The 27,161-nt window shown below is 35.1% G+C and overlaps 1 protein-coding gene across 10 annotated transcripts in view; it reads left to right on the forward strand.

Annotated features, from left to right (window-relative positions):
* Nucleotides 1-27,161, forward strand: part of HEATR5A (HEAT repeat containing 5A) — a 117,523-nt gene that overhangs the window by 51,841 nt on the left and 38,521 nt on the right. For 8 of the 10 annotated variants that reach the window (XM_012773445.2, XM_076004128.1, XM_012773449.3 and 5 more), the window contains 9 exons: nt 1,935-2,044; nt 7,140-7,303; nt 7,385-7,560; nt 13,482-13,587; nt 14,921-15,111; nt 17,626-17,785; nt 21,723-21,912; nt 22,539-22,708; nt 25,151-25,177. In XM_012773445.2, coding sequence (XP_012628899.2) covers nt 1,935-2,044; nt 7,140-7,303; nt 7,385-7,560; nt 13,482-13,587; nt 14,921-15,111; nt 17,626-17,785; nt 21,723-21,912; nt 22,539-22,708; nt 25,151-25,177 — 1,294 coding nt within the window. The remainder of the gene's footprint in view (nt 1-1,934; nt 2,045-7,139; nt 7,304-7,384; nt 7,561-13,481; nt 13,588-14,920; nt 15,112-17,625; nt 17,786-21,722; nt 21,913-22,538; nt 22,709-25,150; nt 25,178-27,161) is intronic. The other 2 variants (XM_076004132.1, XM_076004133.1) reach the window with 1 other exon arrangement.

Below are 27,161 nucleotides of genomic sequence, written 5' to 3' on the forward strand. Positions count from 1 at the left end.
ATGCATTTTATTGGTTTATTAGCATATTCTGTGTTCAAAAGAACCAGATGCTTGTTAACAGTTTCAGTTTTTTGAAATTTTTTCTAACTTTGAGTTATACATATATGATTAGAAACAGAAAAACCAATATATATCATGAGCACTTATAATTTGCAAATAATAAAATACATAGAGAAAGTCTTTCCAAAAAGTATTTAATGATTAACAGTATATATATATATATCTACATATATATACACACATTTAAGATATGGCTTGGAAAGTATAATAATAAAATGTTCACTGTGAATCAAATAGAAGTAGAGCAGAGGTTGGCAAACTTTCCTGTAAAGGACCAGATAGTAAATATTTTGGGCTGTGTGGGTCATGAGTTCTATGTTGAAACTACTCAACTCTCATTGTAGCCCAGAAGTAGTCATAGGGAATATGTGAATGAATGAACGAATGTGACTATGTTCCAGTAAAACTTTTTTTTTTTTTTTTTTGAGACACAGTCTTGCTTTGTCACTCTGGGTGGAGTGTAGTGGCATCATAATAGCTCACTGTAACCTCAAACTCCTGGGCTCAAGTGATCCTTAGCCTCTTAAGTAGCTGAGAATACAGGTGCATGCCATGACGCCTGGCTAATTTTTCCATTTTTAATAGAGACGGGTCTCACTCTTTCTCTGGCTGTTCTCAAACTCCTGAGCTCAAGAAATCCTCCTGCCTTGGTCTCCCAGAGTGCTAGGATTATAGGTGTGAGCCAACACACCTGGCCCCAGTAAAACTTTATTTACAGAAACAGGCAATAGGTCTCTTTGGCTACCACTGAATTATTACAGCATTAACAATACTGTTGAAGCTATCTGTGTGCCTGTCTCCAATACCATTCTTTCTGCCTTCCTTTAGAAGTAACCACAAACCTGAATTTTATAGTTGTCATTTCTTTACATTTTAAAAAGTGTATTACCTATTTTTGTTTCAGTAAGTAGTATATTTATGTTTGCTTGGTTTTGATCAGGCAAATGTTATATTATTTCTGGGACTTGTTTTTTTTACTCAGCGTTATGTTTTTAATCTTTGGCTATGTGTCAGTTCATTCATTTTGGTTGCTATATAGTATTTAATTGTGTGAATATACAATAGCATGTTGATTCTTTTGTCAATGGACTTCTGGATTGTTTCCAGTGTTCTGCTTTTAAAACTAATACTAATATGAACATTTTCATTCAGGTCTTTAAGTCGCTAGGATATGTACCTAGCAGTGAAATTGCAGTGCTAAAAGGTGTTTTGTTTTGTTTTGTTTTGTTTTGTTTTGTTTTGTTTTGTTTTTTGAGACAGAGTCTCACTCTATTGCCCGGGCTAGAGAGCACTCTGTTGTACCGTGACATCAGCCTAGCTCATAGCATCCTCAAACTCCTGGGCTGAAGCAATCCTTCTGCCTCAGCCTCCTGAGTAGCTGAGATTATAGGCATGTGCCACCATGCCTGGGTGTTTCTACTTTTTGTAAAACCGTGGTCTTGCTCTTGCTCAGGCTGGTCTTGAACTCTTGGCCTCAAACAATCCTCCTCCCTCAACCTCCTAGAGTCCTAGAATTACATGCATGAGCCACCTTGCCCGGCCTATAATAGACTTTTGTTTTTTTACGAATGCCAAGTTGTAAATTCTGGAATTCAGTAAGGTTTCAGGTTCTAGACATAATACTGTGGCCTTAGAAATCTAAGCTAACTATATTGTTTTTTTATGAAGTGTGATAGAAAAGTCAGCAAAATGATTTCCACATGTGACACTTATAATCCCTCTAATACCTTTTAATCAATGATACCTTATTAAAAATGTGAAGTAGCACTAATGCTCATTAAAATATGTATAGCTAATTTACATGTTAAGCTGTTCGTTGTTTGTACATTGTTATATGACTTACCCACTTAAGATATACTTTTTTTTATTTTAAGGCTTTCTTCAATACTAAAAACCTATGGAAGTCCTTTGAAAACACCATCAGTAGTTTATAGACAAAGACTTTATGAACTATTGATTTTATTACCTCCTGAAACCTATGAAGGTATGTGCCTTAGATCAGAATGTTTTGTGTTTGTTGCCAGTACAGTGCCTGGAAATTGTCACTCATTAAATACTTGAATGAATGGATTACAGTGGCAGTTATTTAGTGCCTTGTTTCTAGAAGATTTAGGGAATTTAATCCTAATCCATGTGTTCACCATTTTATAATAAATAAAATACATTTTTTAAAAAACCTTCTTCATATCTTGCTTTCTTCTGAGAAAATACTCAACTGCTTCCTAGTTCTGCTGTGTGTGGGAGGGAGAATGAGTAACAAAGACTGATACTGATTCTACTCTAGGGTTTTATACAGAATATATAATGTAAATCTATTACAAATATAGCCATTCCTAGTTTCCTTCTAGAATGATTATCTATAGTACACATTCCTTTCTTTCATTCTGTTCTTAACTCTTCTCAGATAAAAATTTAATAGTGAACTACCAAGGTGTAATTGATTTTATAAAGTTTATAGTGTAGTTTTTGCTCTTATTAGGCTCAAAAATGACTTTGGATTACTGGAATGCTGCAGTTGGTAAAATAAACTTGTCCCTACTTTAAAATTAGTCCTAAAATCTTTCTTATAAATCCAAAATATAGTTTTAAGAAAATATTGTATTTGTTATAGCAACAGAAAACAGACTATAAGAAAAAAGAAAAAAAATATATATATATATATTGCTGTTACAACTGAATAATTCAAGATGCTTATTCCAAGAAGTGAAAGTTGAAAATTATCTCTTATGAGATTTCTAATATTGTTTTAGTTTTGACCATTTTCAGTCAACCATATTAAGTAGAATGTTACTTCAAATATATTTCTTGTAAAAGTACTACATTTATTTGCTTATATCCTTGCCAGTAAATGCTCAAAATATTAATTTATAACTTCTATCTTGGCCTTTATTATTATGTGAGTGATACTGTTCCCATTCACTTTCTTTCTGGTTCTCAGATATACCTAGCAAAATGTTTGCTATAAAGTAAACATTTACTATATACTTTTAAAGAACTGAAAAAAATTAATACATTGCCATTTCTCAGAAACTATCAAAAGAACCATTTCTGTATTCTAGGCATTGTGCTAGAAATTGTATATATCCTATCTCATTTATCCTAAGATAATATAATGAGCTAGTTATATTTTCCTTATTTGACATATAAAGTCTTAGGTTACAGAACCAACTCAAGAACACATACCCAGGCCAGGTATGATGGCTCATACCTGTAATCCTAACACTCCGGGAGGCCAAGGTGGGTGGATTGTTTAAGCTCAGAAGTTCCAGACCAGCCTGAGCAAGAGTGAGACCCCATCTCTACTAAAAATAGAAATTAATTGGCCAACTAAAAATATATACAGAAACAATTAGCTGGGCATAGTGGCACATGCCTGTAGTCCCAGCTACTCAGGAGGCTGAGGCAGAAGGATTGCTTGAGCCCAGGAGTTTGAGGTTGCTGTGGGCTAGGCTGACGCCACGCTGCTCTAGCACAGGAACAGAGTGAGACTCTGTCTAAAAAAAAAAAAATTATTTTCTATATAATTTAACAGATTTATATAATGTATCTGGAGCATAACAGTCATACCTTTACCATTAAAATATCAGTTGACACTTTAAATAACATAGCTTATAGTACAATAGTAACCTGCAGTAAGTTCTAAATGTTTAATTTAAAAGGAAATAGTAGTCTTTAAATTTATTCCTCTAATTTGAAAAATGTGACTAAGAAACAAATCAAGTTTAAAATTCTGATCATATCAGATGCTCCAGTGTATTGTCAAAAAATCAGTCTATAAGAGAAAGAAATTACTTTCGTAACACAGAATTGTTTAAGAATTGAAATAACTTTTCTTCATGGCTGTCCGGATGTAGACTTTTGTCTTGAGTGACTTAGTTTTCCAAAGGTTGTGAAATAAAAATTTTCTTAGTTGTTATTTGCTATCTTAGTTTTTGCATGGATTTCTTTTCAAATATTTTGATATTCTTTATACTAAAAATAATTCCTAATTACCATCACAAAGTCAATGATGAATTTCTATAACAAAAACCTATTTTCATTTCAGAATCTAATTATCTTTGAGTACGTTTTCCAGGGACAATTGGACGAGTAGTCACTTTAAATGAGAAACAGAGATTTTCTACTGTTTTCACACTTAGCTATAGGACCAAACATGCCTTGCATATTGCACTACCAACAAAGTTATTTTACTAAGTATCATATGCTGATAAATTTCCTTTGAGCAACTTTCCTTTGCTTCTTTTTCTTTCTTTTTTTTTTTTTTCTTGAGACAGAGTTTTGCCCTGTTGCCCCAGCTAGAGTGCAGTGGCATCATCATAGCTCACTGCAACCTCAAACTCATGGGTTCAAGAGATCCTCCTGCCTCAGCCTCCCATGTAGCTGGGACTATAGGTACGTGCCACCACACCTGGGTAGTTTTTTATGTTTTTAGTAGAGACAGGATCTTGTTTTTGTTCAGGCTGGTCTCCAACTCCTGATCTCAATCTATCCTCCAACCTTGGCCTCCCAGAGTGCTAGGAATATAGGCGTGAGCCACCACACCTGGCCATTTGCTTCATTAAGACTTCACTGATCCCTGTTTACTCTCCCAAGTTCCAGTATGTAATCTCTCCTTTCCCTAAACATAATAGTACTTTTGTTTTTATCTTTTATGAAACATAGTACTTCCTACCTTCATATTATATGTGTATATTTGAAACTCATGTTTTATAGCTTCTGGAAAGATTAAATATAACAAAATTTTTTCTCTGTAGCATCTAAAACACAATTTTGAATAAATGAATAATTAAATATAGTGGTTAAAAGCTCAAATTCTGGAGCCTGATGCCTAGGATTCATTCTGACTCTGCTGTGTAATTGCTGTGTGATCTCTGCCAAATAACAAACTCTCTGTTCCTGTTTCCTCACCTGTAAAATGACAGTACTAAAACCTAACCTCAGAGGTTATTATGAGGGTTATATGTAAAGTTTTTGGACATTTTCTGACACACATTGAATCTTCAATAACTATTTGGTGTTACTACTGTTATTGCTACTAATGATACATTAATAGAAAATGATGGCAGATGACCCTTTCCTAACTCATCTTACTAATGCTAATAGGTAGAAATCACCCTAGTCCTCATTTCATCCTGATACTATTGATCAAAGAAACATTTGCAAAAGTGAACATTTCTTGAAGGTGATTTTTACTCATTCTTGCAATAGTTAAGTTACAAGGTGGCAAAAACCATTTAAGCTCCATATGGATAATTTTTTTTTATAATCCATCAGCAATTAGGCTAACATGTCTGTGATATGATAATTTTGGTCAATGTGATAAATGAACCAATTTTTCCAAATGTATATATTAGAGAGACAGCCATATGTTGTCTTCTGTCTTATGTAAGAACACAATACCACCTATAAACTAGCCTGCCCCCCACCAAAATAAAATACAGACAAAAATGAACCCTCTCTAGATCCAGTTGCCAATTTACAAAAAAAAATACAGATGATAGAGAAAAAAATCAAACTACACCAGCAGGCTATAATCATAAAAATCCAGACTGTAGAAAGTTCAACGAAACAAATAACCTTGTCTCTTCAAATAAATTACCAGAGGATTGTGGGGAAGGTAATGGGAGACTATTAGATTTAAAGAGACTGAAGGCTAGGTGCTGTGGTTCACGCTTGTAATCCTAGCACTCTGGGAGGCCAAGGCTGGCAGATTGTTTGAGCTCAGGAGTTCCAGACCAGCCTCACTGAGAGAATAGAAAAAGATTAGCTGGAGGCCGGGCGCTGTGGCTCACGCCTGTAATCCTAGCTCTTGGGAGGCCGAGGCGGGCGGATTGCTCAAGGTCAGGAGTTCAAAACCAGCCTGAGCAAGAGCGAGACCCCGTCTCTACTATAAATAGAAAGAAATTAATTGGCCAACTGATATATATATAAAAAATTAGCCGGGCATGGTGGCGCATGCCTGTAGTCCCAGCTACCCGGGAGGCTGAGGCAGAAGGATCACTCGAGCCACTCGAGCCCAGGAGTTTGAGGTTGCTGTGAGCTAGGACGCCACGGCACTCACTCTAGCCTGGGCAACAAAGCGAGACTCTGTCTCAAAAAAAAAAAAAAAAAAAAAGAGATTAGCTGGAGAACTAAAAATATATAGAAAAAATTAGCTGGGCATGGTGGCGCATGCCTGTAGTCCCAGCTACATGGGAGGCTGAGGCAGGAGGATTGCCGGAGCCCAGGAATATTAGGTTGCTTTTAGCTAGGCTGACGCCACAAGACTCTAGCCCAGGCAACAAAGTGAGAGTCTGTCTCAAAAATAAATAAATATAGTGAAGATGTAACAACTAGCCGCAATTTGTAGACCTTACTTAAAAAAACAGGCATTTATGAGACAATTGGAAATTTAAATACTGAATGGGTATTTGATGTTTAGTGGTTTTTTAAAACATGAGATTATGATAGTGGTATTATGTATAAAATGTCCTTTGGTGATACACAATGGAATATTTATGGATGAAATGATATGTCATCTGGGATTTGCTTCAAAATAATATGGGAGATGGTAGGATAGTGAATGGGGATATATGGTGAACAAGATTGTTCCACTGGAGATGAACAGTGAGCATATGCTGAGTGGAGGGGGTTTGGGATCATAATACTGTTATGTAATACTTTTGTGTATGTTTGAAAATTTTCATAATAAAATGTCTAATTATAAATTTTTTCAGCCTAGTTCTTATAAATTTTTTAGGTTATGCTTTTTTAAAAACAAATATAATTATCTGTGTATATTTATCTTTTTAAATATCTGTTTTTGTCTATCATGTCATTTTATATCATAAGGTGAGTATATACACATGTGTATTTTGAAAGATGTCCTTTTAGTATTCATTAGTAGTCTTGTGACTAGCAACAGTAGTTGAGACATTTGTTGATAGGGTACTTTTCAAGGATGAGAAATATGGTCTTTGGCTATGATATATTAAAGTTTGCCAGGGTTGTGGATTAAAGCTCAGCCTGAACTTTTTTAACCCAGTACTCTAACCAGTTAACTGCTAGTACTAATTGCAGATTGCTCTTTGACTCACCAGGAAACCTCTGTGCTGTCCTCAGAGAACTGGTTGCTGACTTGACTGCCCCTGATATCCAGGTGGCAGCATCTACATTTTTACTTCCTCCCCTCTGTCATCAGGACGATCTTTTGATATTAAGTCCTTTGCTGCAAGAGACTGACCATAGATTTATTGAAGAACAGGTATGGCCATTTTTAATCATACTTGGGTAGAGTTAGTCTGTGAGTAGTGATTTTAAAACCTTACATTTTTTTTTTCCTTAGCTCCTGCTTGGTAATGGTGTTGCATGTGGAAGTCTCGAATATGATCCTTATTCTATTTATGAGAAAGATATAGAGGGAGATTCAGTACCTAAACCCCTACCTCCAACACTGTCAGTTATTAGCTCTGCAGCCAAGCTCTTCGGGGTTGTATGTGCTCATGTGGAAGAAGCTCAAAGGTAAACATCTTTAGTAGTTCACTTACCCTAAAATATAGTATGTAATTGGTTCAGTAAATGCATAATAGAGAATGGATGGGTAAGAAAATTGTTATCAGAAGATCTTATTAATATAAAAGATTTCTTATAAATGATAGATGAAGATGAGATAAAGGTTCTTGTTTAATTATTCACAAGTAACTATGGGAGGTGATGAGTATGTTAATTAACTTGATTGTGGTAATCATTTCACAAGGTATAAATATAGCAAAACATGTTGTATACCTTAAACATATTCTACTTTTATTTGGCAGTTACACCTCAATAAAACTAGGGGGGAAAGTATGAGTAAGAGCATTAACACATAGTTTGTAGGGATTTCCATTTTATGCTGTTGTGTGAGAAAAAGGTAAATATAAGATGCCTCCACCCAAAAATGAACTTTGTTTTTGAAAAACCACAGTCTGATAATGATTCCTCATTGAGAATGATAGTTTGTCTTAATTAATAACTGAGCATATACCTTTTCCTGAGATCAAAATCTACTATCCTAGAAATTCTCTTATTATCTGAGAAACTAAATGGGAAGGAATTCTCTCCTGTGGGCTAGTCTGGTTAATAGTTTCCAAATTATTCCTATCCATATTTGTTCATTCATTCATGGATTCTTTCTCTCACACTCTCATTCTCATGCTAGACTAACAACAATGCATTTAACTAGATCATAGCTTTTATTATTACATCATTTTATCCAGTTATTTCTTCCAGAGGATACTGATTCGAGAATTTACCTTGATATCTTTGGTGAAGACTTATAAAAATACTTTAGCCTTGTCAGCAATACCTTTCTGAAACCGGTCTTGGGATAGTTTATTTTCAGTGCATAGAAAAGTGAATGAAATGTATGTTGATGTTTATTAGTTTCAATTTCAAAAGATAATGTTTTTCCCAAATTTTTATTTGTAACCTATACCTCCCTGTGTGTAGTATAACTATAGTTATGGTTATAAGATATTTTAGGCAATATATGTCTAAATTATTAATGAATAAAAGAGGCTGGGCGCGGTGGCTCACGCCTATAATCCTAGCTCTCTGGGAGGCCGAGGCCAGTGGATGGGTTTGAGCTCAGGAGTTCGAGACCAGCCTGAGCAAGAGCGAGACCCCCGTCTCTACTAAAAATAGAAAGAAAATTACTTGGACAGCTAAAAATATATAGAAAAAATTAACCGGGCACAGTGGCACATGCCTGTAGTCCCAGCTACTCGGGAGGCTGAGGCAGAAGGATTGCTTGAGCCCAGGAGTTTGAGGTTGCTGTGAGCTAGGCTGACACCATGGCACTCTAGCCAGGGTAACAGAGTGAAACTGTCTCAAAAAAAAAAAAAAAATGTATAAAAGATTAGAGGAAAATCATAGTGGTCTAACATTCAAAGGATTCATGGAGAGGATAAGATTTGAACTAGTCTCTAACTGCTATTTTATAGAGCATATGATTAACTTAAATGAATTTGGGTTGGGCGTGGTGGCTCACATCTGTAATCCTAGCACTCTGGGAGGCCGAGGTGGGTGGATCACTCAAGGTCAGGAGTTGGAAACCAGCCTGAGCAAGAGCAAGACCCCATCTCTACTAAAAATAGAAAGAAATTAATTGGCCAACTAAAAATATATATATATATATATAAAATTAGCCGGGCATGGTGGCGCATGCCTATAGTTCCCAGCTACTTGGGAGGCTGAGACAGAAGGATCGCCTGAGCCCAGGAGTTTGAGGTTGCTGTGAGCTAGGCTGACACCATGGCACTCTAGCCTGGGCAACAGAGTGAACTCTGTCTCAATCAATCAATCAATCAATCAATTTGAATTGATATAGCTATAACTACTATGAATAAAACAGGGATGGCCTTTCGGGTAAAGGATTTAAATTAAGCATGTTCTTAAATGGCTTCACTATTTTTAATAGGTCTAAGGTAAAAAGGCAAAAAAGAAAAGAATCCATTTCTTACAACCTTTCCTTTTAAAAAATAGTGATTTTATTATTATCCTAGAGAAGTTTTTCTTCTCATATTTACTGCCCAATTTTAGTTTCAAGGAGATGCTTTCTTATTTATATTGTTTAAGTCTAATGATTTTTAAAATATACTGATAGTATCCCCCACACACCTGGATTATAATAATATAAGTGAATATTCAAGGAAGGGGAAGTTTTGTTTGTTTTAATAAAAACATAGAGAACAGATAAAAGTAAAACCTATCATTCTGTTCAGATTCTAACTGAATAAAAATAGTAGGAAGTAATTTAGAGAGTTTTTAAAGTGATCTAGCAGGATCCCAGATAAAGAAAGTGGGTCATAGGCAACTATCAGCAGTCTCCAGTGGGTGTCGTTAGAGAACCAGAGGAAAGAAACTTCATGGATAAGAAAGTTAAGTTTCTAATTTCCTGTTGTTCTACATATGATGGTTGTATAAAGTGGCAAGCCATTTTCCTTTTGGCCTTGTATTTGCATTTCCAGAAAAGAAAGGTCTTAAATAATCCGTATTTAATAACTGAATATTTCAAAGCATTTTGTTGTTATTGTGGTTAGCCTCATGTTTAAACAGTTTAAAATTAAATCTTTATAACATGAGATTGCTTTAAGATTGGAAATAGGTTTTTTATGAATTTTATTTATGAGTTTAGAAATTAAATTATCTTTTAAATTAGTTGGTTCTCTATTCTGATTATAGTATTCTAAAAATAAAACTTTGCATTGTTAATATTAAAGCACTAAAATGTTTAAAGGTTAGAATGTCAAAAATATTTTATATAGAAGTATTATTGATCTTGTTCATGTCATTTGTGGTTACTTTTAAATATATTTTGCACCTAATTTTAACAAATGAATTACTTCACCTAAGGATTCTTCTACCCTTGACTTACACATTGGAATCATTCAGACAACTTTTAAAAATACTAAAGATTCTGATTTATTAGTATGATGTGTATACTATGATGGGCACTGGACTTTTTTAAAACCCCTTAAGTGATTCTGATAAATGTACTGCTTCAACAACTGATGTCACTTGTAAGTTGATGGACAGAGAGGAAAAGCTTATACAGTTGTAGCTCTCAGTACTAAAAATTTGTCTCTGTCAGGATTGGGGGCAAAGGATGGAGAAAAAGATTTTGGGCTCTGGCATACCATTTTATAGTTTTTGGCTCTGGCTCATGGGTGTGGACAAGAAAATGATACAGGTCAAATTATAGAATGACATAACAAAGTTCTCAAGCTCTAACCTTATGTATTTTTAGTATTTTCAAGATGATACAATTTCATTATAATACATGTAGGATATGATCTAAAAATGATGTTTAAGGTTTTGAAACTTGTTAGCTAGATTATACAGTTATCCTTAATTCTCCTTTGATGTCACATATAACCTCCACAATCTTATGGGAATAAATATGTTTGTAAAACAAAATGCCTTAAATATGGTCTTGAACAACAGGCAGAGAAAATTTTATATGTAGGATATTTATCATGTTATTTATGATAATAAAAATCAGAAATAGCCTCAGTGTCCCAGACTAGGAAATTGGTTAAATAGATTATTATATCTCCAAACTATATAATACTAATGTCTATTTAAAATTGTTTTACTATAGTAGCTAATAAGATAGGAAAATCCCTGAAAATGTTGTGTAGGGGGGAAAAAACAAGTTATTAACAAAGTATATACAATGTGATCCCAGTTTTCTGAAAATTATGCCATATGCCTAGGAGGAAAAAAACAAAAACAAAGATGTCAGAATGTTAATGGTGACTCTTTCTACGGGGTGGTATTATGGGTGAATTTTATTTTTCTCTAATGTGCTTTTCTGAGTTTTTCAGATTTCTTATGACGAACAGAATTCATTTCAAATAAGGAAGTATTTTTGTAAATATTCTTAGAGTACTGTGGTTTTCACAATTCTTAGTGATCCACTATTTTTATTATATTTTATAAATTTATACAAACTGCTTTTCCCAATGCATATAATACACACATATGATTTACACACCTTTTTTCCTAACTTCTTGTACAGTTGGATTTCTTAAAGGCACAGTCCTCAATAACAAATTACCGTTTGGAGGATAGCTTGCTTTGTAGCCTCCACAGAATGATAGAGATCTAGCTAAAGATATTATTGAAAGTACATTAGGGTCAGGTAAAAGCATATCCATATGCCATGTTCAGCCTAGGTCATGCCCTCTTTTTACCTACTCTATGTAGTTGTCTTTTATGATTGTTCAACAGACATATTTGACTACCCTACTACATGCTAAACACAAGACACTAGAGAAATGAAGATAAATTATAAGCCTCTATTCCTGCCATCAAGATAATTCACAGCTAAACAAATTAACTTCAACGTGGTTTCAGCTTTCTTGATTTAAAGGGAAAAAGATTTGGAGGAAGGAACTGTGGCGCTAAAAAACAATGTTTTAAAAGGAGAAATTGATGGAAAGATTGGTGGCTTATTTCATGGTTACATATTTTTAATCTTGACATAAGGAATTAAAACCTCTGTGTTGTAAGGACATGAAAAACAATTGACAAAAGATACTGAAATAGCTAATATACATATTCAACCCCAGACAAAAAATGTTGTGTATATTCATCATAATTAGAATTGTGAAATCTGGAAAAAGTTTTCTTAAAAGTAGGAGAATCATTGAATAGATGATAATACATGTGTATAATGAAATTTGGGTTCATGAAGGTTATCAAAGAATAAAAATGTTTTGAAAAGTGTCAAAGAGGTAATGTTAAATGAGAAAAGCAAAAGTTATAATTGTTATATATAGTGTGATCCCAAGTATATTTTTAAAGTATTATTGGGGGTTCAAAGGGCTGTGCTGCTTATCCTTAACTATAGAAGACATAAATTGGTGCTAACTTTAAGATGAATTAATGTATTTGAATCCAGGGAGTCCTGAGATTAAGAACAAAAATGTTAAGTTAGTACTGAAACATCTATGGAAATGCTTAGGCAAAAGACTTCCGAGTTCCCCATGTTTCTGATGTTGAATCTGCTGAAACTTGATGAGAATTTGATAATTGTGGGTTAATGCTTTCTTTTTTCCTGGGTGGGCCTTGAGGTTTTTCTTCCTCCTCTCTCTAAGAAGAGGAATCATCAGTCTTAAGTACCTACTAAAAATTTGCATGAAAAGGTCTGTTGGTTCTAATCCTTCATACTGGTTAGGAAAGAAAAGCAAAGAGTAACTTTGTTTATATGTAAGCTGCCTATAAGAAGGCCAAATTCTGTGATATTAAAGGCTATGTGTTACATATAAATTTTTATGTAGTTATATTAGTATTGAATGAATTTATTATTATTCCCTCAAATTTAGTTTTCCCGTTATTGGAATGTGCATTCTCACATTTACAAATACTGCAGTATTTAACGTTTAAAAAATCTGAAGTATGAGATTTTAAAGATATTGAGAACTGCCTTGCTTTTAGGCAACTGCCTTGTTTTCCTAAAACATGTATTCATGTTTTAGGAAAAATAAAGGTACCAGAGTAGGGGGAAGAGACCAAAAAAGCTGATACAAGTAGCTTGTAGATATGTTTTGTTTAGAAATAGTTAACCAAAATGGCACAATTTGCTCAGGTAAAATCTTTATTACTTGCCAGAGATGCAGGTTAAAAAACAATCTTTATTAAGTAATGCGTTTGTAATTTTTTTCACAAAATAATGCTTTTCCCTTACTATCAGAATAACCCATAATTAAGCTACCTTTCTGTTATAATATATTTCTTTTCCTGAAATACATCAAGATATTCAAGGGTAGTTTATCTCCTTTTAACAAAATTATCAACAAAACAAATTAGCAGCGGATACTCAGTACTGCCCTTTGGTTTATTTTGTTCTTTATTAGCAAGTTTTATCTACTTTTAAATCTTATTGCTTCTGATTTTAGGATTCTTATGTTGGACCAGCTTTTGGACAGTATAAAGCACACAAAAGGAATTCGTCAGCAAGTAGTTCAGTTACATGTTGTTTCTTCAGTTTCTAGTTTCCTGAAGGTAATTCTTTTTTAAAAAATTTTGAAATATTTGCTTTTTTTTAAATGACAGAAACAAAAACATCTAAAACCGCAGCTTCTGGAAGAACAACTTGTTCTTGCTGATCTTGTACCTCTCTTCAAACTTAACTTTGGCTTCCTATCAGGCCTTGTGCTTAAGAGCTGGGTCTCTGGCAGGGCATGGTGGCTCATGCTAATCCTAGCACTCTGGGAGGCCAAGGCGGGAAGATCACTTGAGCTCAGGAGTTCAAAACCAGCCTCAGCAAGAGCAAGACCCCCATCTCCACTAAAAATATAATAGGAAAAATTAGCCTGGCGTGATGGTGCATTCCTATAATACCAGCTACTCAGGAGGCTGAGGCAGGAGGGTCACTTGAGCCCTGGACTTTAAGGTTGCAGTGACCCATGGTGATGCCACTATAGTCTAACCTGGGCGACCGAGCAAGACTTTGTCTCCAAAAAAACAGCAGGGTCTCAAAATATACCCTTATTGACAACAGTTTTGTCCAAGGGCATTTCCACATGTACCTGTGGGCATGAGGTGAGATCGTAATTACAAACTTTCACAAAAGACTTGGTCTTCGGCCAGTTGGCGATCTTCTTGCCCGTGGCAGCTGTAAGTTTGTGGGAATAGTGATTAATTCTAGCCACCAGTGCATGGTTGTTGGGGTGGTCTGAGGTGCCATCATCCGTGTTCTTCATGATTATGGCTTTGCATCAGAGTAGGTCTGGTCAGGACTAGCACCACTTTCCCAGCTTTCATGAACTTGCCCATTTTGAAAGCAACCCTCTAGGCCTGCAGCAGAAAGCGAGGATGATGTTCTTAAAGGGGTTTCTCTCTTTCAATTTTATTAATCTCTTGATGAAAATGTTTCAGGATTTTGAATTCTCCTTTTACATTTTCTCCACATAAAACTTACTAGTCAGAAATTAAACATATAGTCTTAGCTGAGAGCCATGCATTGGGGATTGATGGCCTGTGGCCTAAATCCAACTCATTGTTACATTTATGACTTACTGTTTCTAAGTACAGTAAAATATAATAGGCTTCATTGATTGTTCATTTTATGAATAGCTCTATTAATGTTCGGAATACATTTATACCTCAGTGATAATAGATTGCCATATTGTTGCCTACAGGTTTAAAATTCTAGAGTGCTTTGTGGGAAAAAAAATCAAATTGTGTTTGTACCATCAGCGTGGATTTTTGTGTTCTGATTTTTTAAAGTTGTAATTTAAGTATGAACATATTTGGTTAACTAGAATATACATTCCAAACTGGATAAAAGAATTTACTACAATTGTAAGTTTGGGTTGTTCTTTACATATTTCAGTATGTGGCTGGCTCCAAAGGAAGTTTAGGTCCAGAAGAAATGAGAAGACTTGCCCTAACATTAGTTATGGGAGGCCTAGAAAGTCTCAACCCCCTGTTGAGATGTGCAGCTGCAGAAGCGTGGGCCAGATTAGCCCAAGTGGTTGATGATGGAGCTTTTACAGCTGGATTAGCTCAAATAAGCTTTGACAAGTAAGTGATTATTTTATTTAATACTCAAGGGCTATGTGTCAAAACTGAGTATAGCTTGCTGGTTTGTTGGAACTAGTAACAACTTCATTCTGAGCTTTAAGAAAAGAAAAATTGATAAATATGGGTACTTTAAAATAAAAAAGAATCCTTTGGCCTGTTGGTCTTGTAATATAAAACTATTATCATTTTAGCTTTAGTTTTTATATAATAAGAGAAAGATCACTATAATATGAGTGATATAATTGACCATCAATGGAATAGACTGTAGGATAATGAGATACTTATGGACTTTTATCTGTCATATATATATATATGTATATCAGATAAAAGATATAAAAGATATATATATATGAATGAAATAGGTAGTAAGAACAATCTACAGAAAAAGGCTGTAGGCTGCTTATCAGTAAACAAACTACTTTCATTTCTATCAGCTCTGGAACTTTGAGGTTACTGAATCCTCTCAGCCACTTATCCTGTATTCCAAACAAGAGGTTATTTAATACTGCCTTACCTATTTAAGAATGTTAAAGTAAATGAAGTAATAAATATGAAAGTAAATGAAGACACAAAGCAAACTACAAGTAAAAGTTCATGGACCAGGTGTAGTAAATCCCACCTATAATCACAGCTACTCAGGAGGCTAAGATGAAGGCTCAGTTGAGGCCAGAAGTTCAAAACCAACCTAAGCAACATAGCAAGACCTGTCTCTAAAAAAATGGAAACAAAATTAGCATGGTGTGGTGGTGCACACCTGTAGTCCCAGCTACTCCAGAGGCTGAGTTAGGAGGGTGGCTTGAACGCGGGAGTTCGAGGCTATAGTAAGCTATGACTGTGTCACTGTACTCTAGCCTGGGCAACAGGGCATAACCTCATCTCTAAAAAAAATTTTTTTATTAAAGAAAAATTCATGGTTATATTAGTTATAAATATATAATAAATTAGTCATCATGGTAGTAGTACAGACAGCCTTTTGAACTTTTGGTCTACTGGACATTTGTGTTTGGTTTGGTTGAGTTTGAATTCTGGAATCAGATTACTAACTCAACTCAAATCCCAATTCTGTCATTTAATAGTTAGTTATTTTGTGAGAATTGCTTTAGCTATCATTTTGGTTGTCTTGTCTGTAAAAAGGAAGTGGTAAAGGCCAGGCGTGGTGGCTATGCCAATGATCCGAGCACTCTGGAAGGCTGAGGCAGGAGGATCACTTGAGCTCAGGAGTTTTAGACCAGCCTGAACAAGAGCGAGACCCTGTCTCTACGAAAAAATAGAAAGAATTAGCTGGGCATGGCGGCACATGTCTGTGGTCCCACTTGGGAGGCTGAGGGGGGAGTATCACTTGAGCCCAGAGGTTTGAGGTTGGAGATGACACCATTGCACTCCCGCTGGGGTGACAAGAGTGAGACTCTCTCTCGAAAAAAAGGAACTGGTAATATAGTATGAACCACAAAATTGTTGGGAAGATTATAAAGAACAATTGAATGTAAAGCATTTAAGTTAGCAACACAGTACATGAAAAATTCCTAATAAGTATTAACTTGTTATTAATATATTTAATTTTAAAATCAAAGTTCTTGAGTTAAAACTCTTTCTATGAAATTAAAGTATCTCAGCATGAGTTTTTAAAATGTAACTTAATGATAAAGTAACAATACCTATCTTATAAACTTTGTGTGTGTGCACGTGTGTGTGTCTGAAAGACATTAAAACTGTCTATACTAAAATAATCATTAATAGTGTGAAGACATTTTTATTTAAAATGTTTTCCTTTACAACTCTGGTCCCCAGCGCCTGGTACCAGTCAGTGTCCTGTTAGGAACTGGGCCTCACATCACCACCTGAGCTCTGCCTGTCTTCTCCCTTCCCACCCCCGCCGCCATCCATGGAAAAGCCCCCCCCCCCCATCATTCACATCACCCCCTGAGCTCCACCCAACCCCCATCCATGGAAAAATTGTCTTCCATGAAACTGGTCCTCGGTGCCAAAAAGGTTGGGACTGCTGCTTTATAATATACCTTTTGGGCTATTTCAGAATTTTTATCAGTTAACAGTAAATATATTTCTGAATTTTAACTGTTCATATAAAAAGTTTTGCTTAGGCTGGGCCTGGTGGCTCACGCCTGTAATCTTAGCTCTCTGGGAGGCCGAGGCGGGTGGATCGCTCAAGGTCAGGAGTTTGAAACCAGCCTGAGCAAGAGTGAGACCCCATCTCTACTAAAATAGAAATTAATTGGCCAACTAAAAATATATAGAAAAAATTAGCTAGGCATGATGGCGCATGCCTATGATCCCAGCTACTAGGGAGGCTGAGGCAGAAGAATTGCTTAGCCCAGAAGTTTGAGATTACTGTGAGCTAGGCTGATGCCATGGCACTCTAGCCCGGGCAACAAAGTGAGACTCTGTCTAAAAATAAATAAATAAATAAAATTTAAAAGTCTTGCTTAAGTGACAATGTACATGAATTAGTTTTTTTACTCCAGTGATTACCATTTATTTTTATTTTCATAATTACAGATTGAAATCAGCAAGGGATGTGGTTACCAGAACAGGGCACTCATTGGCTTTGGGATCCCTACACAGGTATTTAGGAGGAGTAAGTTCTTCTCAACACTTGAATTCTTGTATTGGAATCCTTTATGCTTTGTCTCAGGATAATACTTCTCCTGATGTGCAGGTGAGTAACTCATGTGTTACTTTCTTTCTTTGAAATTCATGATTTTAGATAATGCAGATTATGTTTTTGTTGACCATTAATAATTTGTGAATATTTCTCCCCATAGTAAATGTCAAAGCCATTGTTAACCTTGATGGATTTTTAGAATTCAAGTCTATCTTCACCTCAAACTTAGAGTGTCTAAAGTCAAGTTCAGTATCTTTTTCTGAAAATGGATTTCCCTTCCATCTTAGTAATAATATATACTACTTTAAAGAGCTTAATAGGTGCCATTTTTTATATTACATTCTTCTAAATTATAGTATCATATTTAATACTCACAGTAATTTAGGGTGTGTATTTCCATTGTGGGGAAATAAAACTAAGGCTTTGGAAGCTAAGTAAAGCTAAGTAATTTGCTCACAGCTGAAAAACTAATGAATCATGGAATCAGTTCAAGAACACAAGTCATGGACTCATGTTCTCAACCACTTTATTGTTGTACATATCTTACCCGTTTCTGCCAATAAACGCATCATTCTCCTGATATCAAATATGGAATGATTTTTATTCCTCCTGTTGTTTTACTCCCTTTATCTCATCTTTTATCTGTCCACCTTGTTAGTATGTGTCTCGTAACTATAGTAGCCTGCTAACTAGTCATGTTATTTTTAGGTTCTTTTCTGTCCAACTCCCTCTAGCTTTAAGGCCAAATTTATTTTCTCAAAAGGTTTGCATCTTGACTGAGCACTGGGGCTCTTGCCTGTAATCCTACCACTTTGGGAGGCCAAGGCAGGAGGATCACTTGAAGCCAGAAGATCCTGTCTCAAAACAAAAAAAGAAGGGCGGGCGCAGTGGCTCACGCCTGTAATCCTAGCTCTCTGGGAGGCCGAGGCGGGCAGATTGCTCGAGGTCAGGAGTGCGAAACCAGCCTGAGCAAGAGCGAGACCCTGTCTCTACTATAAATAGAAAGAAATTAATTGGCCAACTAATATACATAGAAAAATGAGCCGGGCATGGTGGCGCATGCCTGTAGTCCCAGCTACTTGGGAGGCTGAGGCAGAAGGATTGCTTGAGCCCAGGAGTTTGAGGTTGCTGTGAGCTAGGCTAACGCCACGGCACTCACTCTAGCCTAGGCAACAAAGCGAGACTCTGTCTCAAAAAAAACAAACAAACAAACAAACAAAAAAAAAGATTTAGCCTGGAGTGCCATGGCACAATTGTAGCTCAGTATAGCCTCAAACTCCTAGGCTCAAGCAATCTTCCTGCCTCAGCCTCCTGAGTAGCTGGGACTACAGTCGTGCATCACCACCCCCAGCTAATTTTTAAAAATTTTTTTATACAGATGGGATCTCTCTGTGTTGCCTAGGCTGGGCTTGAACTTCTGGGCTCAAACAATCCTCACACCTAGGCTTCCCAAAGTGCTGGGATTCCAGGGGTGATCTATTGTACCCAGCTTCTTATTGTCCCTTTATGTGTGTATGTATGTATGTATGTAGTGACAGGATCTCACTCTGTCTCCAGAGTAGAGTGCAGTAGCATCATCATAGCTCACTACAACCTCAAACTCCTGGGCTCAGGTGATACTCCTGCCTCAGCCGCTTGAGTAGCTGAGACTACAGGTGCATGCCAGGCTAACTTTTCTGTTTTTTGTAGAGACATGGTATCCCTCTTGCTCAGGCTGGTCTCAAACTTCTGGCCTCAAGATATCCTTCCACCTGGGCCTCCCAAAGTGCTAGAATTATAATCGTGATCCACGATTATAACTATGCCCAGACTAGTTACTGCTTCTTTAATCAACTCATTCCATCCCATCAGCCGACCCATGAACCTTCTCAATTATTACCCCAAAGTATTGGTGGCTTCTACCTACAAATGATCTACCTACTTTCCTTCTGCACATGTCATTCTCATATCTGCATTTACATTTTTTCTTTTGCTCTTTTCACCTCACACTCCTATGTGATAATCCAAATTTTTTAATATTTTAAAATCCAGTTTGATTTTTTTTTTATTTATTTACTTTTTTTTCTTTTAAGAGATAGGTGCTCACTGTGTTGCCCAGGCTAGTCTCAAACTCCTGGCCTCTAGTGATCCTCCCGCTACCACGCCTGGCCTAAGATCCAGTTTAACCACCATCTCATCAAACTTCAATAATTCTAATCCACAGTTAGCTTTCCTTCTCTGAATTACCGTATTACTAATCATCTCTTTCACATTATCTAATACTTGATTGAATTGACTTATAAGGTTTTCCATTTTTCACCTGTCTTTAAATACAGTACTTTTTGCTTTCATCTGTTACATTCATCTTCTCTCTCTTCAAGAAGTCGGTTCTGAATGAATGTACTTTTATATTGAATACCTTTCTGTTGATTAATTTAAACCATGGCTTCCCGTGTAATCAGTTACAAGTCTTCTTGATTGCTGTCTCTCACCTAACAAATAGGAGCTCATTTTTATAGCATTTAAAGTACTATAAGCTTTCTTATACATCCATTGATAAAAGGGATAAAACTTTTTCAGTTCATTTCCTAAAGGGAGAACTTTTTATTTACTTCCTGTTATGGAACATTCAAACATATACAAAAGTAGAATGTATACTGTGATGAATGTGGTAAGCCCATCATCTGCCTTCAGTGGTTATCAGTATATGGCCAGTCTTGTTTCATTTAAACCAGAGTATATATTTATATATTAACATATAAATAAAAGGGTACCTGTCATAAGTATACGTATCTACAAACTGAATAAACTATGTAACTGGCACCTGAATTAAGAAATAGTACATTATCTATTTATCTAATGTACAATAGGACATTACCCCAGACACTCTACTCATGCTGTCTTCTAGTTAACTACCTGCCCCACCAAGGATAAACGCTATCATAATTTGTAGCAGGACAAATTAGTTTTGCCTGCTTTTATACTTTTTATAAGTGGAATCATATAGTATGTACTCATTTTCTATTTGGCTTTCTTCACTCAAAATTATGTCAAAGAGATTTGTCCATATTATTGCATGTAGTTGTGGATTTTGTTGAATCTTTTTAAAAATTTGAATTTTCATTCTTTCTGTATATTTTTTTTTTTTTTTTTTTTTTTGAGACAGAGTCTCGCTTTGTTGCCCAGGCTAGAGTGAGTGCCGTGGCGTCAGCCTAGCTCACAGCAACCTCAATCTCCTGGGCTTGAGCGATCCTTCTGCCTCAGCCTCCCGAGTAGCTGGGACTACAGGCATGCGCCACCATGCCCGGCTAATTTTTATATATATATATCAGTTGGCCAATTAATTTCTTTCTATTTATAGTAGAGACGGGGTCTCGCTCTTGCTCAGGCTGGTTTTGAACTCCTGACCTTGAGCAATCCGCCCGCCTCGGCCTCCCAAGAGCTAGGATTACAGGCGTGAGCCACAGCGCCCGGCCATTCTTTCTGTATATTAAACAGTCCACAATTTTCAACAAACTAGATTTGATTCAAGCTGTTAAAGTACCAGGTGTTATGTTGGAATTCTTAGTGCTGAGCTATATCTAAATATACCATTGTAAATTTATTGATTGCCTATGAGTTGGTTTTATGAGTTGAATATTTAAAAAGAAGGGTTTTCTTTTATTTATTTACTTTTGGAGACAGAGTCTCACTCTGTCTCTCCGCTCCAGGTAGAGTGCCATGGCGTCATCGTAGCTCACAGCAACCTCAAACTCCTGGGCTCAAGCAATCCTCCTGCCTTAACCTCCCAGAGTGCTAGGATTTCACATGTGAGCCGCCACACCCAACCAAGAAGAATTTTCTTAAACTATTTAAGTTATCTTTCTCTTTCCAAATTAGTAGTAGTGTACACATACTTTATTTTGCCCTTACTTTATCACTTGCTTCAAAGAAAGAAGAATTTAAGGTATTTTAGGTGTCTTAAGTTTAATGCTACTATAATATTTTTAATTGTTTTTCTCTGTCTTTACAGACCTGGGCATTACATTCTCTATCATTGATAATTGATTCTGCTGGCCCACTCTATTATGTGCATGTGGAACCTACCCTTTCTCTTATTATAATGTTGTTGTTAAATGTGCCTCCTACTCATGCTGAAGTTCACCAAAGTCTTGGTCGCTGCTTGAATGCACTTATTACCACATTAGGTCCAGAGCTACAAGGTATGCACACATTAAAGATATACATATAAAAATGAATTCAGTTCCTAGTTCTTTGCTGGGCATGTGGTAGGTTCTCAGTGTGTTTTGTTAAATGAATGTGTAAATTCCTTTAAGTCTGATTTCTCTTTGCCTTAAAAAGACAAAGAGTACCACATTTAGAAAGATTAGATATGTCCTAAAGACACTTGTCCTTAACAATTAAAATGACAGACATGAAATAGAATAAAGAGCTCACATCTCTATTTAAGAAATAAATGACAAAGTCAGAAATCTCAAATATTCTTATTTGTTCAAATTACTTAGTATACGATTATATTAATAATGCACAAAAGTAACTCTTAACTGATACAAGCAGGGCTAAGTTTATTGACAATTTCTAATTCCACTTTTCATGAAAATGTTATAATCTACAGATAGTCTTAGATTCTTCTTTGTCTAATGATTTGTGTTGTAATAAACCTTTCAGATATCTGTCACCTAGATTATCCCTGCTTTTTTAGCAGAAATCATTCTTTATAGATCTATAAGTTTAAAACTGAAAGTAAATTTAAAAACCCAATAATATATGTTTAAAAAGTAACGATTCTGTAGGCCAATTATTAAAAGCTTTCTGCTTTTTAATTTAGGTAATAGTAGTTCAGTTTCTACCTTAAGAACTTCCTGTCTGTTGGGTTGTGCAGTGATGCAAGATAACCCAAACTGCCTTGTTCAAGCACAGGCCATCTCTTGTCTTCAGCAGCTTCATATGTTTGCTCCACGACATGTCAACTTGTCTAGCCTGGTTAGCTGCCTCTGTGTGAGTATAGCATTATAAATGAGTCTTTAGTTTCTTTTATTTGAAACTTAAATTTATTCTAATACACATTTTAGTTATTCTCTAGACTATACAAAATTATATGTATGTTACATACATTGCTCAGTTCTGATTTTTGGGCCGGGGGCATTAATGTTGAACTTAATATTTGGAATATTGATTCATTAATCAATAAACACATACTGAATGTTTATAATGTCCCAGGTACTATATACATACTATAGGACATGCAGAAATTTATGTGATCATCTGTCTATTTTTTTTTCCTTCTTCCTCCTCTATTTTTTTTTCTTCTTCCTCCTCTATTTTAAATGATTATAAAATTCTTTCCGTCCTATATGGGGAAATAACACCTTTCCTTAATACTCTAGCAACATGTGCATCAACATATGGGTTCTAATAATGCATCTAATGAATTTAGAAGGCTGAAGGCAATCAGCCAGAAGTTCTGATGAAATGGTTTGTAATCGTCATTGATTTTAAGATTTACCTTGAGGGTCAAGGATATCTATCCTAGACTTGCCTCAAAAACTGAATTGCATTTGGAATTATAACTTGAAGCCATTGCTTTTCAACTTTTTCTGCCCCTGCAATGTTCACAGCACACTCCTGTTAGTAACATGGCAATTGAGAATTATTACTTTTGACCTTCCATTTTCAAGCTTGAAGCAAAATATGCAGTATTTCAAAGCTTGAAAGAACCTAAAAATATGTCACATAGATTATCCCTAGTTTTGTAGAATGATGTTTGCATCATTAAAACCAATCTTCTCACTAAAAAGATAAACTGAAGACCAAAAAGTCAAATACTTTGCCCAAGGTAACACATCTAGGTAGTGGTAGCTACCAGATTTCTGGGCTCTTCTTTCAGTCCTCAAGTCATTATTCGATGCTGCCTTTGTAGATTTTATGGATAGATCTTATCTCAGGTCTGCCGAGGACCTAGCTGTGTGTCCTTAAGGAAGTCCCATAACCTCTTCCAGCTTCAGCTACCTGGTCTGTAAAACAGGAGGATTATACAAAGTGCTGCATGTAAAAGCACGTGTCTTAGGCACTAAATTAGCACTTAATAATGGTAGTTGCTTTTATTGTGTTGACATATGCCTTAAACATACATTGTATCAACCATTGTATTATTGATAACTGATAGTCATATAAAACTTTAAAAATAGGATTCTGACTTTTCTGACAAACTTTTATTCCTGTATTTTTTAGATCCTGGCCAGTTATGTATTAGGGAAAATAGCAGTTACGGGAAAAAGCTTTTACCTATACCATTCAAGGAATTTTTCCCAGGAATATTACTCTTTATATTGGAAGAACCCTTGCCACAATCAATTATTGAAACAATTTTCACTCCTTTGCAAGTTGGTCTAACTTTTACTCTCCATTTAAATATAGTGATACTGCCATTTTTTCTACCTGAATTATAGTAGAAAATTTCTGTTAATAGCCTTTTAAAATTTTTCCTTGAACTAATACATGAATTCATTTATTAATCAAAGTTTATTGAGAAATGAAGAACAAAACTAACCAGTAAGTCATAGTGAATAGGATCTGTCAAACTTGTTAATTTTTTTTCTTCCCCAGATCAAAAAAGGTATAAAGAAGAATGTATCAGATTTTTCCTTTAGGTGCAGTCAGAGCAATTGAGAAAATCAGAAATAACAGTTACAAATCTTATTCATGTAATGGATAATATTTAAGCTATAAAATGATTTTTATTATAAAAATACATTCAAAAATTACTGTCGCTATAGTGTGTTAATTATGTGTCTTAATATTTTGGCTAGTAATTTATTCTAAATTTATTAGATTGAATTTATTATATTTTAGAGTATTCCCTGACGCAAGGAAATTGCATTTCATCATTAGGCAAGAATCTTAGTGGAAAGGATTTTTTTCTAACTGCATGCTGTTTAATTTTCATTCTGAACTTGCCCTCAGCTATACTAGCAATTCTGAGTGCTGTTAGCTTTAAAACTTGGCTTCAAAGAGTAAAAAAAAAAAAAAATCTATAATTAACTGCTGATGAGGTAAACTGTTAACTTTGTCTCTTGCCGGGCACCTGTTTATATGAATACAATCCAGATTGCTCCCCTCATATTCATGCATACCTAATCTGGTTTGATACTGAGGCTTAATCATAGATTCCAAAGGAAAACCTAGTTATTTAAATATACATTTTAAAATTATAATATATTTTATATCTTGGAGTTCATGAGTATTTTCAAGATCCTAGCTCAGCTCATATTTTGTTAAGTTGTAAAGTATTTGTGGCATATTTTTTAAGCTGAAGCTAAGCCAATTTGAATGATAGTTATCAACATTTATATTTTAATGCTTAGCTAACTGTTGTCAAAGTCATCCTAGTATTTATCTTTTGGTTTTGTCATGACCGGTCTGTCATTTGTTTTTGTGCAGGAGATCTTGTTGGATAATTCTGTGTTGGTAGGTCCCTGACCCTTGATTCCTAACCCTTTTTTGAGTTTTGCAGTGCTGTTTCTTTGTGCCATTTTTGGTTGTAGATATTTGTTTTCCTCTGCATCTCTTCGTTTAAGCTAACCATTAATGCAAAGTACAGTATGTGTAGCATGTTACATGGTGTTTATTTAATACCAATGTAAACAAATCCTTCCTAACCTTCTCCAGCTGGTGCACTCACTCCTTGCACTGAATTTTGCATCATTTTAATTTAATATATTCATTTTAGAAAGGGATTATAATTACAGTTTAATTTCTATATTTTGCCTGCATCGTTTGCTTTAAACCAGTCTATTCTCTTCCCAACATAAATGCTGGAGAATGACATGGAGATAGTAAGCCTCCCATTTTGCTTTGTGTGATAGCTTTCAGTCTTTTTCTACCAAACTAGTAAAGAGTACTTTTAAGCATGCTTTTTCTGAAAGATTGTTTGACTAGCCTGAATAAATGCTGCACCTGCCTTGTATTATATGCTTGTAAAACTCCACTTAAAATAACTAGTAATTTTATTAACTTTTCTTTAAAATTGTCTTGTAGAGTGTTTTTGTGTTTTTTTATTTGTTTGTTTTTTTGTCATTGTTGTCAAATACAGCAGTAATCTTGGGCATGAGTAAACTTAATCTTTTTATATTTTAACTTCTCTGTTAATGCTATAAACTAGTTTCTAACAGGAACGACAGAGTTCCTAAACATGACAGGAATGGCATTACCTTGAGACTTTTCTATGAATTACATTCCTCTCTGTCCACATTTGTGAGTTCATGATATAGCTTAAGGGTATAATAGAACATACTTATGAAGCCCTTCCCATCCATATGTTTCACTGATGATATGTTCACAAACCTTTTTTTCTTTGGCTTCTGATAAAATATAAAATTTAGTTCCCTTACATGCGTTTCTTCTTATAATTTGAAAACTAGCTCCTACCACCTACTCTTTTTTTCCTGTCCAAATTTAGCCTCTGCTCTTTACAACAAACATATCTACTTTAGTCCTGTTTTTCTCACATATGCCAAATCTCATGCTACTATGTTTCAAATTTTGCTTGGAAAATCACTATTATAACATGCATATTTATTGTTGTAGACCACACCAAATGATCTTTACTTTCATAGTTAGAACAAAATAAATTTAAAATCTCTAGACTTTTATTTGTGAAATCATGGAGTAAGAATTTTTATGCAGAAATCTTTGACTTGTAATTGATTATTTGAATTATGTCACAAATCTTATTTGCCATAAGTAGACAAAACCTATTGAGATTTATATTGTATTTCTCAGATATGTACATATATGTATGTTTATCAGTATATAAATATCTGTGTGTGTGTGTATATAAAATTTGCTGTCCTATGTTTGTCTCTACAGAGCATTCTTGGTGAATGTGTTTTCTGAGTAAAACTCTTTCTGTCCTTATTTGAAAATGAATTTACTTACTCTATATGTCACCTGAATAAAATACTATTGTTAGAGACTACATTAACAATAACTAACATTTATTGAGAATTTACTATTTGCTAGGTACTATGGTAAGCACTCTGCATGTTACTTTGTGTTAACATCATAACAGCCTTGTGGGATAGGTAGTGTTACAAAGAAGGAAACTAAGGCACAGAGAGGTCTAAATAATTTGCCCAAAGTCATATAGATAGTAAGTGGTGGATGTAGGACTCAAACTGAGACAGTTTAATTCTAGAGCCTGCATTTAAACCAATATGGTATATTGCCTTTATGGATTTGTATAAATTTCTACTTAGAGAATTATAAAACATTATAATATAGTTGTATGAGCACAAATTTATAAACTGCAAATACATCCTTTCAATTGCATTTCTTTTGTCTCTTAAAACTACTTTTACTTATATAAATTCTGTCTTCTAACACTCAAAAGGCTTTTGCTTGGATTTGTTTACGAATTGTGTATAATCTAGTACACATATTACTCCCTAAG

The sequence above is a fragment of the Microcebus murinus genome, chromosome 6 (assembly GCF_040939455.1).
Source record: "Microcebus murinus isolate Inina chromosome 6, M.murinus_Inina_mat1.0, whole genome shotgun sequence".
Lineage (NCBI taxonomy): Eukaryota > Metazoa > Chordata > Mammalia > Primates > Cheirogaleidae > Microcebus > Microcebus murinus.